Source organism: Colletotrichum higginsianum, chromosome 1 (assembly GCF_001672515.1).
Source record: "Colletotrichum higginsianum IMI 349063 chromosome 1, whole genome shotgun sequence".
Lineage (NCBI taxonomy): Eukaryota > Fungi > Ascomycota > Sordariomycetes > Glomerellales > Glomerellaceae > Colletotrichum > Colletotrichum higginsianum.
Window position 1 is genome coordinate 978,626 of NC_030954.1, and position 14,589 is coordinate 993,214.

The window sequence follows — 14,589 nt, forward strand, 5'->3', positions numbered from 1 at the left end:
CATGTTGTGAAGGCCAGCCCAGTGAAACAGGTCTTGTGGATTGGAGTCTTGAGGGTAACAAGGTTCACAACTGATGCCCCCAACCTTGGGAACTAACTTTACTTTCAGGTGCTGAAGTGATGCTTAAGTTTGTTCACAAATGAGGGAACAAAAAAGAAATCAATTCTCCAGACCTAGAAGAACCCAAAGGCGTTTCTTAGCCAAGGACGGTTTTCAATTGATAACAAGCGGCCATTTGACTCAGCAGTGGGCTGGACAAGTAACTAGGTAACTTGATTGACTTTTGCTTCGGGTGGGCTGGGGGAATCGGAATCGTCAGTTCCCGGACAAGCAGCCACCAAAGACACGTAAAAGCTTCCCAACGATTGGAATATTGGTACATATGCTTCACTCGTCAAAACTTTAGGCGCGAGCCAAATAATGATGAATACCTCCGACCATAGGACGATCATTTACACCAAGCACCTCGGGGACTTACAACCTACCACAAGAGTTTCGGTTTAGGCAACCCTTGTGCGATGCCGCCGCGATGGACAACAAAGAACAGAAGGGCTTTCACGCTCAAACACGCAGATCTGCCTTGCACCCGAGGGAAACACGTGTATTTTAAACACAAAGGGGTTGTGAAGGTGTGGGTGGACTCTGACAATTCAACCAGCAGGTGTGTCTAACTGCCCCATTTCGCAAACTTTTTGGCATCTTATCAGTAAATTGCTTTTGTCAGCTGCAGCCTACGCACTGGTGTGCAAGGTTTTGCCTGCTTGGTGGTCTAGAGGTCGTCCGCACGCTGTTTAATTGATCGGAGCGCATCGCACCTAAATATACCTTTCCTTACTTGGCAGTGGACTTTACACACAAGGCATGACCTAAATGACCAGGGTGTCAGGTGTACAAATCAAGAGAATGTGGCGAACAATGTTCTTAGGTTAGATGCAGATCATATCCAAGACCGCAGGTGTCATAAGGAGGTAGAAGGGATCTGTTAGTGAAGGGTACGGAGTGCAAAAGGGCTAATTGTGCGTCTATGGGCGTTTGTCTAGGAAGATCCCTTCTCCCGTCTTGTGTCAACCTGGACAAGCCTTGGATTTCCTCCTTCCCAAGTGGAATGGGGCACGACCGGACAAGAGGGGGCATTGAACGGGGACTCCGGGGGTAATGAGAATAGATGCTCCAACGTATTTTTCTAATTACTTGGCGAGAGTCAGTCTGTCCATACGTAAGTGGTAATATAAATGAATTGAAGTCAAGATGGAAATTCGGTCTATAAGGCAAGACTGGCCGCTTAGCTGAGAAGACTTGGTGTCTGAGACATTGCTGTCATTGCCTTTCATTCTTGTCGCCATGACGCCCTTGCGTTTTCTCGCTCTTTTGTTCACACTAATTCCAGCATGTTTGTCCCAAGACTTGCCACACCCGTCGAAGATCACATCAGCAACTCCGCCCGGCACACATGAGGCCAAATACATCATCCGGGCCAAGCAAGGCATCTCGAAAGAAGATGCCGACGGATTTCACAACACCCTTGTGGGCATAGTCGGAGATGAAGACGAGGTCGACTCCATTGTCAACGAAAAAGGCATTCCTTACATCTGGTACACCGCGCTCACTGCGGCCCAGCTCAAAAAGGTCAACACGGACGACGTTGTCGAAAGCGCTGGACTCGAGGAACAGCTTGTTGTTGTTGAAGAGCCCGATGTACCCACCGCCAATAAAAGACGTGACATCGTCAATCAGGCTCCTACGGCACACAACCCTATCATTGACCTACGGATGCTTTCAACGCCGCCAGGGAATCCGTTTGTCGACCACCACGAGTACAACGAGCACTACGGGTACGACGATGTCGCTGGCCAGGGGATAACCATTTACATAATCGATACTGGCCCATTCCGCTTCGCACATTCCGAACTGCAACCCCCGGACTCATCTGTAACCCGCAGGAACTTCGACGTCGTGAGAGACCCCAAAGTCGTTAACGAGATATCCTCCCATGGCACTTGTGTGGCCTCAAAGGCCGTTGGCAAGACGGTTGGGGTGGCCAAGCGAGCCAACCTCGTCACAGTCCGCGTAGATCCGACAACCGGCGAGTTCTTCTTTGTTAGAGCTTGGCAAGCCGTCTTGAACGACATTGAGGATAGGGGTTTACAAGGCAAGGCTGTTGTCTCCAGTTCCACTTTTTCTCATGTGCCGCAGGAAGCCGAGAAGAAAGCAAAGTTGGTTTCAGACATGGACAGGATAATACGATCGATTCTCGCCGCGGATGTACCAGTCGTCTGCGGGGCTGGAAACGATGCTCCCAAGTCTATGGAGCCGAACAAGCTCCCAGCCATACTGGCCAAGGATCTCCCCATTATCGTGGTAGGCTCGGCTACTGCCGACGGGACAATGGCCCCTGACAGCCAGCGCGGGTCTTTGTTAACTACTTGGGCGGTCGGTCGGAGGGTCCAGTGTGCTGGCTACAACACCTTGGATGGTCTTGTTACCAGAAGTGGCGTTTCAGTTGCTACTCCCCAAATAGGGGGTCTTGCGGCTTACTTCATGTCGAATCCGAAGTTCAAGGAGTATTTGAGGCAGGGCAGCATAGCGGAAGACATGAAGGCCCTGATAAAGCAGAAGTCGCACCGGCGCGGCTTTACCGACGATCATCCAGCCATAGCTTGGAATGGATTCTACCCGCCGTGCAGCACAGCAACGCGCTGGCGTCGGTCTCCGGGGGGAGCGGTCCGGAGACAAGGCTCGCGGGCTTGCTCCGGCCCCGAATCGTCTTTGCCGGCTCAGCCCACAGGCACAGCTACAGCTGACCCCCAGTGTAACGTTTGCGGGCAACTCAACAAGAAGATCATGAGATACGAGGCAGGTTGTCCCGGGGCCGACTACGCGCGATCGTCTTGCGAAGCCAATAGCGACTGCCAATGTAAGTTCACTCTCTGTTCTGCCCGCCTGCTTGTAAGGCACTAAGTACTTACTGACATGAAAAAAAAACTAGCCTGGGCCTATGGTGAAGAGAAACAAGGAACTCGTTCAACTCCCATTTGCATCATGTACAACGAGGCTGCAGCCGAAGTTATTGCGGGGGCACTAGTCGATACTAAAAAGGAATGCCCTTTTAAGTACTCAGATAGGACCTGCAGGTGAAGTTGAAATCAGGGTGTGGAGTGGTTACAGGATGTTGAGATGGGAAGGATTAGGACTAAACCTAGACAGTATACCTTAATTATTATCTTCCAAGTCAAACTACTTATGTGTAGGCAATCATCTAACTTGTTTACACATTGCAAATGCACGACGATGATCGGGCTATACTCTTCAACCATACAGCTATGGCATGGCCAAGCTATATCCATGCTAATATCATCATCGTTCCCGTTGAATGACACAACCTTGCCCATCTGCAAGCGAACGCCTTTGGGATCTTGGGTTCTTATGATCATTAATTCCACTGGACAGGAAAAATAGTATGTCAAATTTCAACACAAATGAACGTTGCCTCTTCCAGAGAGACAGAGCGGTGCTCCCCTGTCCTCCAGCCGCATGCCACCATAACACTATCAACGCAAGCTCAAAGATGCGGGCTTTGCCTCACTGAGTACGCATGATGGGGGGTTTTCCCCCCCGCAGCATAATGCAAGCCACATTCGACGTCTACTTGAACATCCCCCTTTTCTCTTGTGTGAGAAGTCAACATAAGGGCCGGGACTTACGACGGCGATAGCCGCTCGGTGTGTGGGGCAACTTCGGCCGGTTTCATCGGGAGGGCCGGAAGGCGGCAGGTCGTCTGGAGCCAGACAGGCCCGGACGGCCTTGTGAGATTATCTCCGGCGGCTTGTCAGTCTTAACTCGCATTGTTCCCTTGTCGGAAACGGCTCAGCCACAGTATCTTGGAAAGCAAATGGAAAGTAGACTTCAGCGGCGGACTTGTTCGCTGGCTGAAAATAATACTCAGCGTCATGGTCAAGTTTTTCGAAACCGGTAAGTCAAAGCACCCACTTTTCGGCCACCCCCCCATTTCGGCCGGGGTTTTACACCAAAAGTACTACTTTTCACTACACCCTTTTATTAATAACTAATATAGATAAATAAATATAAAAAGTCTTATAAAATAGTTTTTTATCTCTATTTTATATATATAGTACTTTCTAACTTTATATAGCTTAGTAATATACTTAGTTTATAGTATAAAGTAAAAACTCTACTTTCTAATACTATTTTTAAGATTTTAAATTTTAGTATTATATAGTAATTATAGTACTTATAGTAAAACTACTTAAATAACTTTAATTATAGTATATATTTATATTAAAAGAAAGTAGATTTACCTATATAAATAGCTTATTTACTATATAAATTTAAAAATAGTATAATACTAGTAAAATATATACTAGTTAAATTTTACTTTTATAATACTTATATAACTACTATTAAATACTTAACTATAAGTACATAATATAAAAATCTAATTAAAAAAGTATATATATATACTAAAAATAGCTTTTTTAATATAAAGCCTACTAAAATATTTTAGCTTAAGCTACTGTTAAGGACCACTAGTAAAATATACTATAATCTTAACATTTTAAGATTTCTAACTTTAAAGACTTAATACTTTATATATAGTATAGTAGAAGCTTTTATACCTATTATCTATAGTTATTTTATAGTTATATATAATATATAATATTTATAGATTATTTAGGGTTAGGGTTAAGGAGCTAGGGTTGTTAGTTTTAGTAGATTTTAGGTGTAAAACCTGGCCGAAATGGGGGGGTGGCCGAAAAGTGGGTGGTTTGACTTAACACAATCCGGCATCCCAGGCAGAAGTTCTGACGCATTACTCACTCAATAGGACAGCGGCGGTTATAATTCCAGAAGTGATGGGTAGTTGGTGCTGGATTCTCGTCAAAGGCTCACGCTGGCAACAAGCCCGCTAAACGTGTCTGGTTTATGAAGAAGCCAACAATGAGCACATAGTCATCAAATGCAAACCAATCGGCCGAATGCCTTGGGATATCGAACATGAAAAGCCTCGGAAGAGCTTTATGCACACCGTCCGACGCCCAACCGTTTCGGCTATTGCCTGTGATCGACTTGCCTCCCTCCAGGGCGGAGGGTTTTGTCACCAGCGGCCATGACATGGCACTTAGGGTAGAACCCTAGTTAGCATAAGAACACGAGACAGTCGCAGGGCCGCCATGGATGCTGGGCAGACGGTAAACGGACCAGGTCTACCAAAGCGGTAAGGCCATAAGCTCAGCGTGCCTGTATCTCTAACCCCGGAAGACCTCGGAGAGGAAATTTTCAAAGGGTAATCTGTCAAATGATCGTGATGAAACGTGTCAAAATGAACATTCACGGTTTTGGTGGCAGTTCTCAAGGGGGAGGAAGCGGACAGCGAGTGTATTGGCGACGGCAGACCCCCGAGTCCTGGACTCCTGACAGTTGGCCTGGGGACAGCGAGACCCGTCGAGGAGGAACTCTCCTCTAGACAGGTCAGCATTGATTGATAATCCGTTTGGTTGACTGGAAACACTCCCGCGTCTCCAGCCCACAGGTCGTTCGATCTAGACTTCCTTCATCGCCTGAGCTGTGGGACCTAACCCGACAGCGGGCCAGCGACAGTGCCTCGCCGAGCCTTCTCATGTGGGATCTGGGAATGTGTCCTCAAGTGAACTTATCATACTCTCTGCTAAGTTCCCCCCCCTGAAGCTACCTACCAAGGCCTGCATAGACCAAGATAATGCATCTCACTCACACGCCAACCAATAACTTCTTGCCAAGTCATCGTAGTCGGATACACACTTTGAGATACGATTCTCGTCGCCCGCGTCTGTGTTTCGGTCTGACTCTCGGATCAATCTAACAGAAAAAGACAAATACGTTGACTTTGATGAATACGAAAGATTGTAGCTGCCTCAAACGTCAAGTCGATCCAACACCTCGCCATCGTTAGGTTCACCGGTGGCGCCACTGGCATTACGCAGTCCTCACGCGTCTGTGAGGCGACTCATGACGATGACCCTCTGGTGGTTTGCGTTCTATGAATTGCGTCTGATGTTGGTTACCGTACGCCGATAAAGTTCCCTGTAGACTTCCACGGCGTTTCCTGTTTTGCCGGAGTCCGCCAAGGCCCCGGCTCGTTGGAAGGTCTCGAGAGTGCGAATGGCATCCCTAGGTTGGACTGCAGACGTAGGATGTAGCATCGTTCCTCCCAAAACATAACGAGGTTGTTGGTAAAAGACTAGACACCACGTAAGAAACTGCCGAATAATTTGCCGTCGACATGATAGACTTCGTCCATGGTCAGGCCTTTGAAGGCGGTTTCAGGATGTCGGTACACCGGGCCGTACACCGAGGTCGGACGGACGAGGATTCGTAGGGAAGCTGGGATGAGCTTGACAAACCGTAAGTTCCTCCTTTGTTTGACGTGTTGCACGAATGGGACGAGCCAGATGTTCTACTGATATGGGTGGGATACCTTCATATTGTGCCGTCAAGCTGTTACCTGAGGGGAACCAGCCGAGGTTGACATCTCGTGTAAGGGGTTTACAGTTCGTCAGCCGTCTGCCTGCATGTCGGTCTACGTGCCCGTTGCTTTGCAAGAAGCCCGAGTTTCACTTTTTTACCTTTTCTACGTTGTGATCATGGAAAGACGTGGCTGGATCGGATTCACAACAGCCTTGTGGATGCCACCATCAGGTTTTCCTTGGTCATCCCAAGAGTTGTTGGCTCGCTAAACCGGTCACTTGTCACTCTGCACGGTTGCTCGGTTTTGGTTGATCATCGTTGTCGGGAGAAAAACACCGAAACAAAAACTGGATGCGGGGTCAGAAGACAGAACCTCGACCGCGCGGGGAACAGCACAGCACAGCACCTGCAAAAGCCTGCTCGCTTCGGAGCCTCCACCTCTTTTGCACACAGTCTCTCGTCCGGTCTGCCGCTGCTTTCAAAGCGAGAACTTGGGCTGGGGTCAAGGGCGAACTGTAACAACCCCGAAGCCCCGTGACGTCGTCCAGTCGGGAGACGCCCATCGGAGCAGATGTTGACCTACGCACACGAGAGCGAGCCTCTACGCTCGAGGCTACTTGGCGTTGAGCTTGGGCGCGTCGTGCAGTTTCGAGGGATCCCGTATGGCAGGATCCCGTTGCGTTTCGCATCGCCTGAGCCAGTGGGCGATGTACCGTCCGAACTCGACTGCACTAGCTTTGGGTGCGGACTCCCTCTCTCTCCCTCCCTCCCTCTCTCTCTCTCTCTCCTTGGCTGTGTGTCGTGTACGGAGAAACTCGCACTGAAGCAAGGCTGACTAGCTCCCTGGTTCGTGTGTGTAATAGGCCCCGATGTCCGCAAGTACCAGTTGACGTGGGATATCTCTTACGTATCCCTATTGAGCACAGGCTGCCCGTCGAGCCCGAAGACGAGTTCGGGTGTCTCAACCTGGACGTCACGGTGCCCAAATCGCATCTGTCGCCTGGCAGGGAACAATTGCCCGTTGTGGTCTGGATACATGGTCTGGATGAAATGGGAATCTCTGCCCGCGAGGGTTCTAGGTTGTGCTAACACGGACATCCTCAGGTGGCTCGCAAGCCGTCACTTTTGGAAGCGCCGCTTCCGGCGTTTGTGGTAAGACTATGACCCCCCAGTCTTAATGCCTTGCTCTACTTCTCCTTGAACCCCCCCAATTGGGTAAACGATGCGCATCAGAGCACAGCCATTGACGGGAGCTACCCTTAGACGCGACGGGTCTTGTCGAGGCTTCTGCGAACTGGGCCAAGCCTATCCTCTTCGTGACAGTGCAGTATAGACTCAACATCTTTGCGTTTGGGGATGGGAACAGTTCAAGGAACCTAGCTCTGAAAGACCAAGCCCTGGCTTTGAGTTGGGTCCGAAGCCATATATCCAGTTTCGGAGGCGACCCGGTACTCTGCCACAACCGTTCCGCCCCCTCTCGCCAGAGGACTCCCGCTAACTGATGCTCGCACACAGGGGAACATCTCGCTTGCCGGAGAAAGTGCCGGAGCAGTCTATTGTCACGCTCATCTAGTAGCAGGCGCTCGGGTAAAGGGGGCCATCCTCTCCTCCGGCTCTCTGTACCTTTCCCCCCCTCAGCCGGAGGGAAAAGCGCTCACCCTGCGCGAAACCTTGCGAGGACACCTCCATGCGCTGGGCGACTTTGACCTAGGCACCGCTCCTGTGGGTGTGCTGGTGAAGGCCATGGAAGCGTCCAAAATACCGTCATGGTTCCTGCAGGTGGATACCACCCTCGAGGGGTGGCAAACCAAGATAGGGGCGGCAGAGAGGCTAATGATAGGGGACGTACAGAACGAGGTATGTCCTTGCAAAACTCCATATCTCGCTCTCGCCTGGCAGTCGAGTTGACCCTTGGCCGTACGTAAGTCTGTCATCTGGCGCGAAGGCGTGTGGGCAATGGAGACCCCCGCCATTGTCGACGCGTTCAGCAACGCCGGCCACCTTCAGGAAGCGCTGAAGAGGCACTACAATATTCACCCCGACCGACCCTCATCATGTAAAATCGGAGCGTTGGACTTCATCAATGACTACAAGTTTCTGCTCCCGGCGGAGGAGATTGCGCGGCTGTCCAGGGCAACAGGCAGACCGACGTACCGTTACCTCGTCGACGAGCCGAATCCCTGGCAACCGTCCAACGGCGCCCACCACGCGGTCGACTTACTTTTTCTCTTTGGTGGGTTCGGTCTCTCTTGTTCTTCTTCTTCTTCTTTTTTTCCCAACGCACACAAGACCGGAGAGCATATGCGCAGGGCCTTGGTAGCGTTTCTCCATTCCCAGGAGCCGTGGAATCCTGGGCGCCATGCCGCTTTTGGGCCTTACGGGATGTTCCAGGAGCTTGATAGCGTCGGCGTGGGATGTCGAAGACGGATGGCGGCAATAGAGTTCTTGCAGGGTGTCTCGTCTCAGGTCCTGGACAAGGTGTTTTTCGCTTTAGCTGTCGGCAGAATTAGTTTGTCCAACTGATGACAGAGTTGACAACGACACCTTTCTTGTGGACTAGACTAGGTGTTCATCGATTTGGTTGCAAACTCATGCCACTTAGATGATACCACATGCCCACTGTTAGGTTACCACCGCTCAAGACCAGACACACGTCTGACTCGTTCAACCAGACGCTAAGTCCTTCGATGCTAAACCGGACTCATGTACATAGTAGCCACGGTTATGTGCGGTATGCAACTCGCAATGCTACCTGCCTCACATGGTCTCTCTGGCCCGATGAAGCTGATGCAGGGGTGGCCTTGCGAAGAAGAGGTTGCAAATTCCCACCTGGAGACTCCATAAACTCCTGGGTTTCGATGAGTATTCGTACACATACAAATACAGGTGTGCCTAAAATACACACTCGGGCAGGCAGCCTGTGGGCCGTTGGGTACCCGACATGAGAGAGAAAAAGAAGAAAAAATACTAGGGCAATCTAACTTGACAGCTCCCCTCCCCCCCTCCATGTGGGGGATATTGGATGTTACATCGGCGGTGACGGATAGTGGGGTCCACGGGTGTTTGTGGAGGTTGTGGTCCGCAAAAAGAAAACGGTCATCCTTGACAATGGTCCATGGAGGGAGGGGTTTTCGGTGTTCAGCGCCGGTGAAGGCGTGCGGGGGACGGGGGTTCATGCGGCCTCGATTGAGACCTCGGACGGACGAGAGTCTACGGATGAGCAAATAAGATATATCACGCGCTTCCGAAGAACGATATGATCTGCTCATATACGTAACATATTCGTTCCCCCTTCCGGCTAACCCTGCGAAAGTCGGGTGTGTGTGTGTGAGTGTGTCTCGTGGGCTTTGACTTTGACATCTCGAGATGTGTCCCCTGATCGATGGGGTTATGTACTCTGTCCAAAAGTAGGCTACTCTCTGTACGTGCTAATCCAACACCGTCCAGCATATCCACATCAACGTAAATGACGAACCCTCTTTGATGACACAACTAGTCATGGCCCCAGGGCTGAAGAAGGTAAATCCACTGACCGGTCCGTCCCCCCCCCCCCCCCCCCCATCAAACCTTGGCCGGAGCATGGAGGTTAGGTTATCGTTGCTGTAGGCAGGCCGAGCCGGCAACAGTCCCGTGGGCTGGGCCGCGACTTGGCCAATCTCACACATCTCCCGTTACGAGGATCGGGCAAAGGGTACGCCCCGAGAGCCACACACAACTTGACGCTTCATCAGTCATGAGAGTTTCCATGAGCTACCTGACGCGCGGGGCGGGGTAAAGGATGGATGATGTACGAGAACGCGGGTCCCATCTCGATGCTTTCCACCTTCTTGGCGCAATCTGAACGGAACCCACATCGCCAGCCTCAGGAGTCGGAAAACAGTAGCATCAGGGGACGATCCAGATCGTGAGGTTGCATCTACACTTGGGTGTGTGACCTGGCCCGGTTGATCTACGATCAATCTGAAGATCTGTCAGTGGTGGTCGAATATCTGTTTCAGCATCGGGTGACAGGCATTTGATCAAGATGATCGTGAGGAGGCATGGGTGGGCATGGGGGGATCAGTTGAGTGGGAGGAACAAGGGCAGCTGTTCGCCGAACAGAAAAGTCGAATGTCATGGGTATCGTATGTGTGCTACGATGCAAAGCTCGTCGGCAGCCGTTTGGGGCTTTGGCTTCTCGGCATAAAGATGAGACGGGCAGGTCGTGACTATGAACGTAGGTTTTGCCCTCTCCCCAGCTCGTTGCTAGTGGCTTCCAGGATCAAGGTAAGACCACCCAGTTCCGCCATGGTGTCAAGTGCTTTGCGTGCTCAAGAGTCCATGACAGATCTCGCGAGCTGCTACATAACGACCGGGACTACTACTAGTGACTGGTTCTTGGCGTGACAAGCACACACACGTACGGCGATGCCACCGGCTCGACAAACCAGGAGATCGACCTCCCAGCAGACCGATGAAGTCGAAACCGTGCTAACTGCGCACCCTAAGCCTGATGAGTACAGAATCGTCAGCATCAGCCTTCAACCCACCACACATGTCCTTCTCTTCGCAACCCCCCCTGGCATGGTTTCCAATTCGGTAATTTCGGTGGCCCCTAGCGTAAATGTTGACGATCGACATGATGGTGGGTGGGGGAACCTCGGCTTCACCGGGAGTCGTCGTCGACGATAGTGGACTCTATGTCCGTGGTTTTCTTTTCTCTTTTCTTTTTTTCCCCCCTCGCCCCCCCCCTTCTTGTTTATTCTTCTTCTTTTTTATTGGTTTACTTTTAATCTATCATCTGCCACAATGAGGCGGACGAGATCATGGCTTTGCAACGCAACGCACCTTCTCAGAAGCATCAGTCAAAACCCTTCAACCGGAGCTTTGACGTGGATTTCAGGCGCATATTGCTACCGTTAGTCCTAAAATGGTAGGCTCTTTCGACGGGCGGTTCCGAAGCTTCGTGGAGCAGCTTAATTGGGATCATGGCAGGAACCTGGAAATGGATTTGGCCCGTGTGAGTTTGGATGACAGGCCATTCTGACGTGTGACCGTTCGCTCGGTTACCGCTAGGCTCGCCGGGCTTCTCTTGACATGGAGCCCCGAGCACTTGGGCTATGACGATACATGCGAAACATTACACTCCGGAAAGTGGCGCGGTCAGTCGAGTCTCGAATGGCTGAAGTGGCATCAAGGAAACCCGCGGGTTATCCAGGGCAAACGATTCAGAACATAACTATATATATGTATGGATGTACACTTAGAAGCAGAACAAGCTAAGTTCTAGTTGCAGGCTCTCTCGCAAGCTCTCTTTCGATGCCGGTGAATCTTCGACAATGCATGAACCACCTGCCCCCGATAACAGGGAGTCCAGTACCAGCTGAGCGGTAGCTTCGGGCCTTCATGCCACTCACTTGGGGGCCGAACGAAAGGATGAATTGCCGACAGAAAAGTTGACTTTCTGGCAATGTATCAGACATAAACTCCATCGGGACACCCGACGATAAGCTCTCGTCCGAGCACAGATGGTGTGGCTCGCAACTCCGTTCAAGGAAGCAGGGGAGATGAGGTTTTGACGGAAAGGGACGTCTACCCTCCCCTCCCCTACCCTACCCTACCTTACCTACCTGTACGATGTGCCTGCCCGCAACGGCGCTCCATGCCAGGGAACAAGGGTCAACGGGCGTATGGGCTAAGCGCAAAAGGAACTATCAGTTGCCAGTTGGACAGGATATTGTACAACGTACAAGTACATGGCGCAAAGTAGGTTCGCCCGGTTGTGTCTTCAGGCACAAGTAATCTCATGGAACATCGGCCCCGCGACCCACACCGATGCCGTGTGGTACTGTGCCTTCTTGAGTCCTCGGTGGCTTTCGTGCTATGGATACGCTCCTACACTATCCGTACTTAGTGCACATAGGCGAGCAGCCACAGGCGAGTGGAAAGGTTCCACGGTAACCGGGAAAAGCCGACTAGTTCGTGATGGGCAATATCTCCTTTTAGCAGGCCGACCGTACACTAGACAGATTACATAGCCAGGTACAGTAGCGAAACTCTAATAGGGACACGTCTCGGCGCGATCCAAGTGAAGGTGGGAATCCCGTTATGGGTATAAACACAGTTCTTGGCTCTGTAACTGCTCTTCTGCACAAAAAGCTGTGAACCTGACACTGTTGAGCGATTGAGCAGCAACATCAGTTAGCAGCAGCTGACCCCCCTGCCTTTCCCCTCCCCTCCCCTCCCCCCCGGCCAGCGGCAAGACTGGAGTCCAAGATGGGGTTGTCACGGTTGGGCCCGAAGCCCTGCGATCCATTGCCCCCCCCCCTCCCCCCCCCAAAAAGAGACATGTGAAACCGCATCTGCCCGAAAGGGAACGAAGTATACAGGTATGGCGCCGGGGAGGGGGGTGGGTGGTCCAATGGCGGCTCAACTGATATGACAACAGAGTTCGAGGGGGAGTTTGTGCCCCCGAAAGGTGCATCTGAACGATAATATGAAAGTTCGTCGGCGGATTTCTCGGGGCCCGTGCTTACTAAGGAACGGTTCGAAGACAACAGGGCCAGCCAGCCAGCCAGTCAGTCCCGAACCGAACCATGAGAGGGACAAGAGACGGAGAGATGTATGTGGCTGAGCTCAGGCTTGGGGTGTTTCCAGCCAACCTTACCGTGTCGGGCATGACGTGGGTTTAGCCGACGCCACGTAAACTCTAAGTGGGTGAGTGATGCTGTCAGGAGAAGCGTTGCGAGAGTTGTTGCGATTGTGGCGGTCAAGTTGAATGTGATTCGTTTACCCAATCCCATCCAGCGGCGAGTATGTTTGTCTGTTTGTCTGTCTGCCTGTCTGCCTGTCTATCTGTCTATCTGCCTGCCTGTCTGTCTGTTTGCCTGTTGTCCTGTCTGTCTATCTGTCTATCTACCTGCCTGTCTGCCTGTCTGTCTGTCTGTCTGTCTGTGAGGGGGGAAAAAAGTGTAAGACATGCAGGTCCAAGATCGAGTTGCGAGGCATGATGACTAGATGGGTATACTGGACTTGGCACACAAGCAACACCAACTCCGGTAGTTGCCGAGACTACGCCCGACTACACTACACAGCACAGCAAAGCAACAAACCCAACAACAACATTGCACCTCACCTACACTCAAGAAACCTTTTACCAGACCTGTTTGCAAAGAGCAGGGAATGTGGCTGTGACGCCACGCCGACGCCGCCGCCGCCGCCGCCGCCCAAACAGGGGCAAAAAACCCTCCTTTTGTGATGCCGAGGCGGCGGGATCGTTCTGCCCAGTCCCACCCCCCTTTTTCCGCCCATTGGAAATTCTGCCCACGCAGCAAAACGGTTCTGTCTGCCCGTCGACGATCCCTGCTGGAACCAGGTTAGGTCGGCGTTTGATGGGCTGGACTTATTCTCGGGTGTCTTGTCTTTTTGAGTCCTGTCTTCTTGCTCAGCCCGTTCTCCTTGCTCCCCTCCTCTCCTCTCTCGGCTGCTGCTGGCTGATGCCACACCCACCATCCATCCATCCACCCACCCACACAACACACACAACACACTCGCACACACGCACACACGCACACACGCTCACACGCTCACACGCGCACACCTCTCAGGCCTAGGTACTCTGGTACTCAAGCCATCCATCATAAGAGACACCTGCTCTGGCACAACTCTACCCCACCTCCAGAGCACGAAGAGTACCAAGGTGGACCCTGAATATCTAGTCTATCTCCCACTGCTGTTCTCTTCTGTTCTGTTGTCCTTCTCCGCCATTAAAGCAGTGCCAGCCCTCCCACACACACACACACACACACACACCTCGACGGGTCAACGTTGATGGCTGGTGCCGCTTTGCCTACTACCTACTACAACAGCAACAACAACAACAATACCCACCTACGCCGAAAGCAGGCCCAGTCATGATACCCATTGATCAGCCGTTTGACTACGAAAGAGACAAGCTCTGGTCCGTCTCTCTTTAGGTTGTCTCTCTATCACACACGTTTCCCACGCTCTCTTTCCCCGCCGCCGCACCGCCGCTGCCGCCCTTCTGCGCCCCTCCTCCGCGCCGCCCCGTTGTCAGCTTTTCTTGGGGTTTCCTCACCGGCCATCTTTCTCTCACTCTGACATGCCCACCGTCGAAAACTAGTAGTT

At 51.6% G+C, this 14,589-nt stretch overlaps 2 protein-coding genes across 2 annotated transcripts; both read left to right on the forward strand.

Moving 5' to 3' along the window:
• Positions 1-1,341: 1,341 nt before the first annotated feature.
• CH63R_00314 (Alkaline serine protease Alp1) lies at positions 1,342-3,135 on the forward strand (the record flags this gene model as incomplete). Its single annotated transcript, XM_018295289.1, has 2 exons — positions 1,342-2,914; positions 2,987-3,135. 2 exons carry the CDS (start codon positions 1,342-1,344, stop codon positions 3,133-3,135), a joined length of 1,722 nt encoding a protein of 573 aa, XP_018163651.1.
• Positions 3,136-8,205: 5,070 nt separating this feature from the next.
• Positions 8,206-8,985, forward strand: CH63R_00315 (carboxylesterase; the record flags this gene model as incomplete). The annotated part of the gene is made up of 2 exons (XM_018295290.1): positions 8,206-8,319; positions 8,389-8,985. 2 exons carry the CDS (start codon positions 8,206-8,208, stop codon positions 8,983-8,985), a joined length of 711 nt encoding a protein of 236 aa, XP_018163652.1.
• Between the last annotated feature and the right edge of the window lie 5,604 nt (positions 8,986-14,589).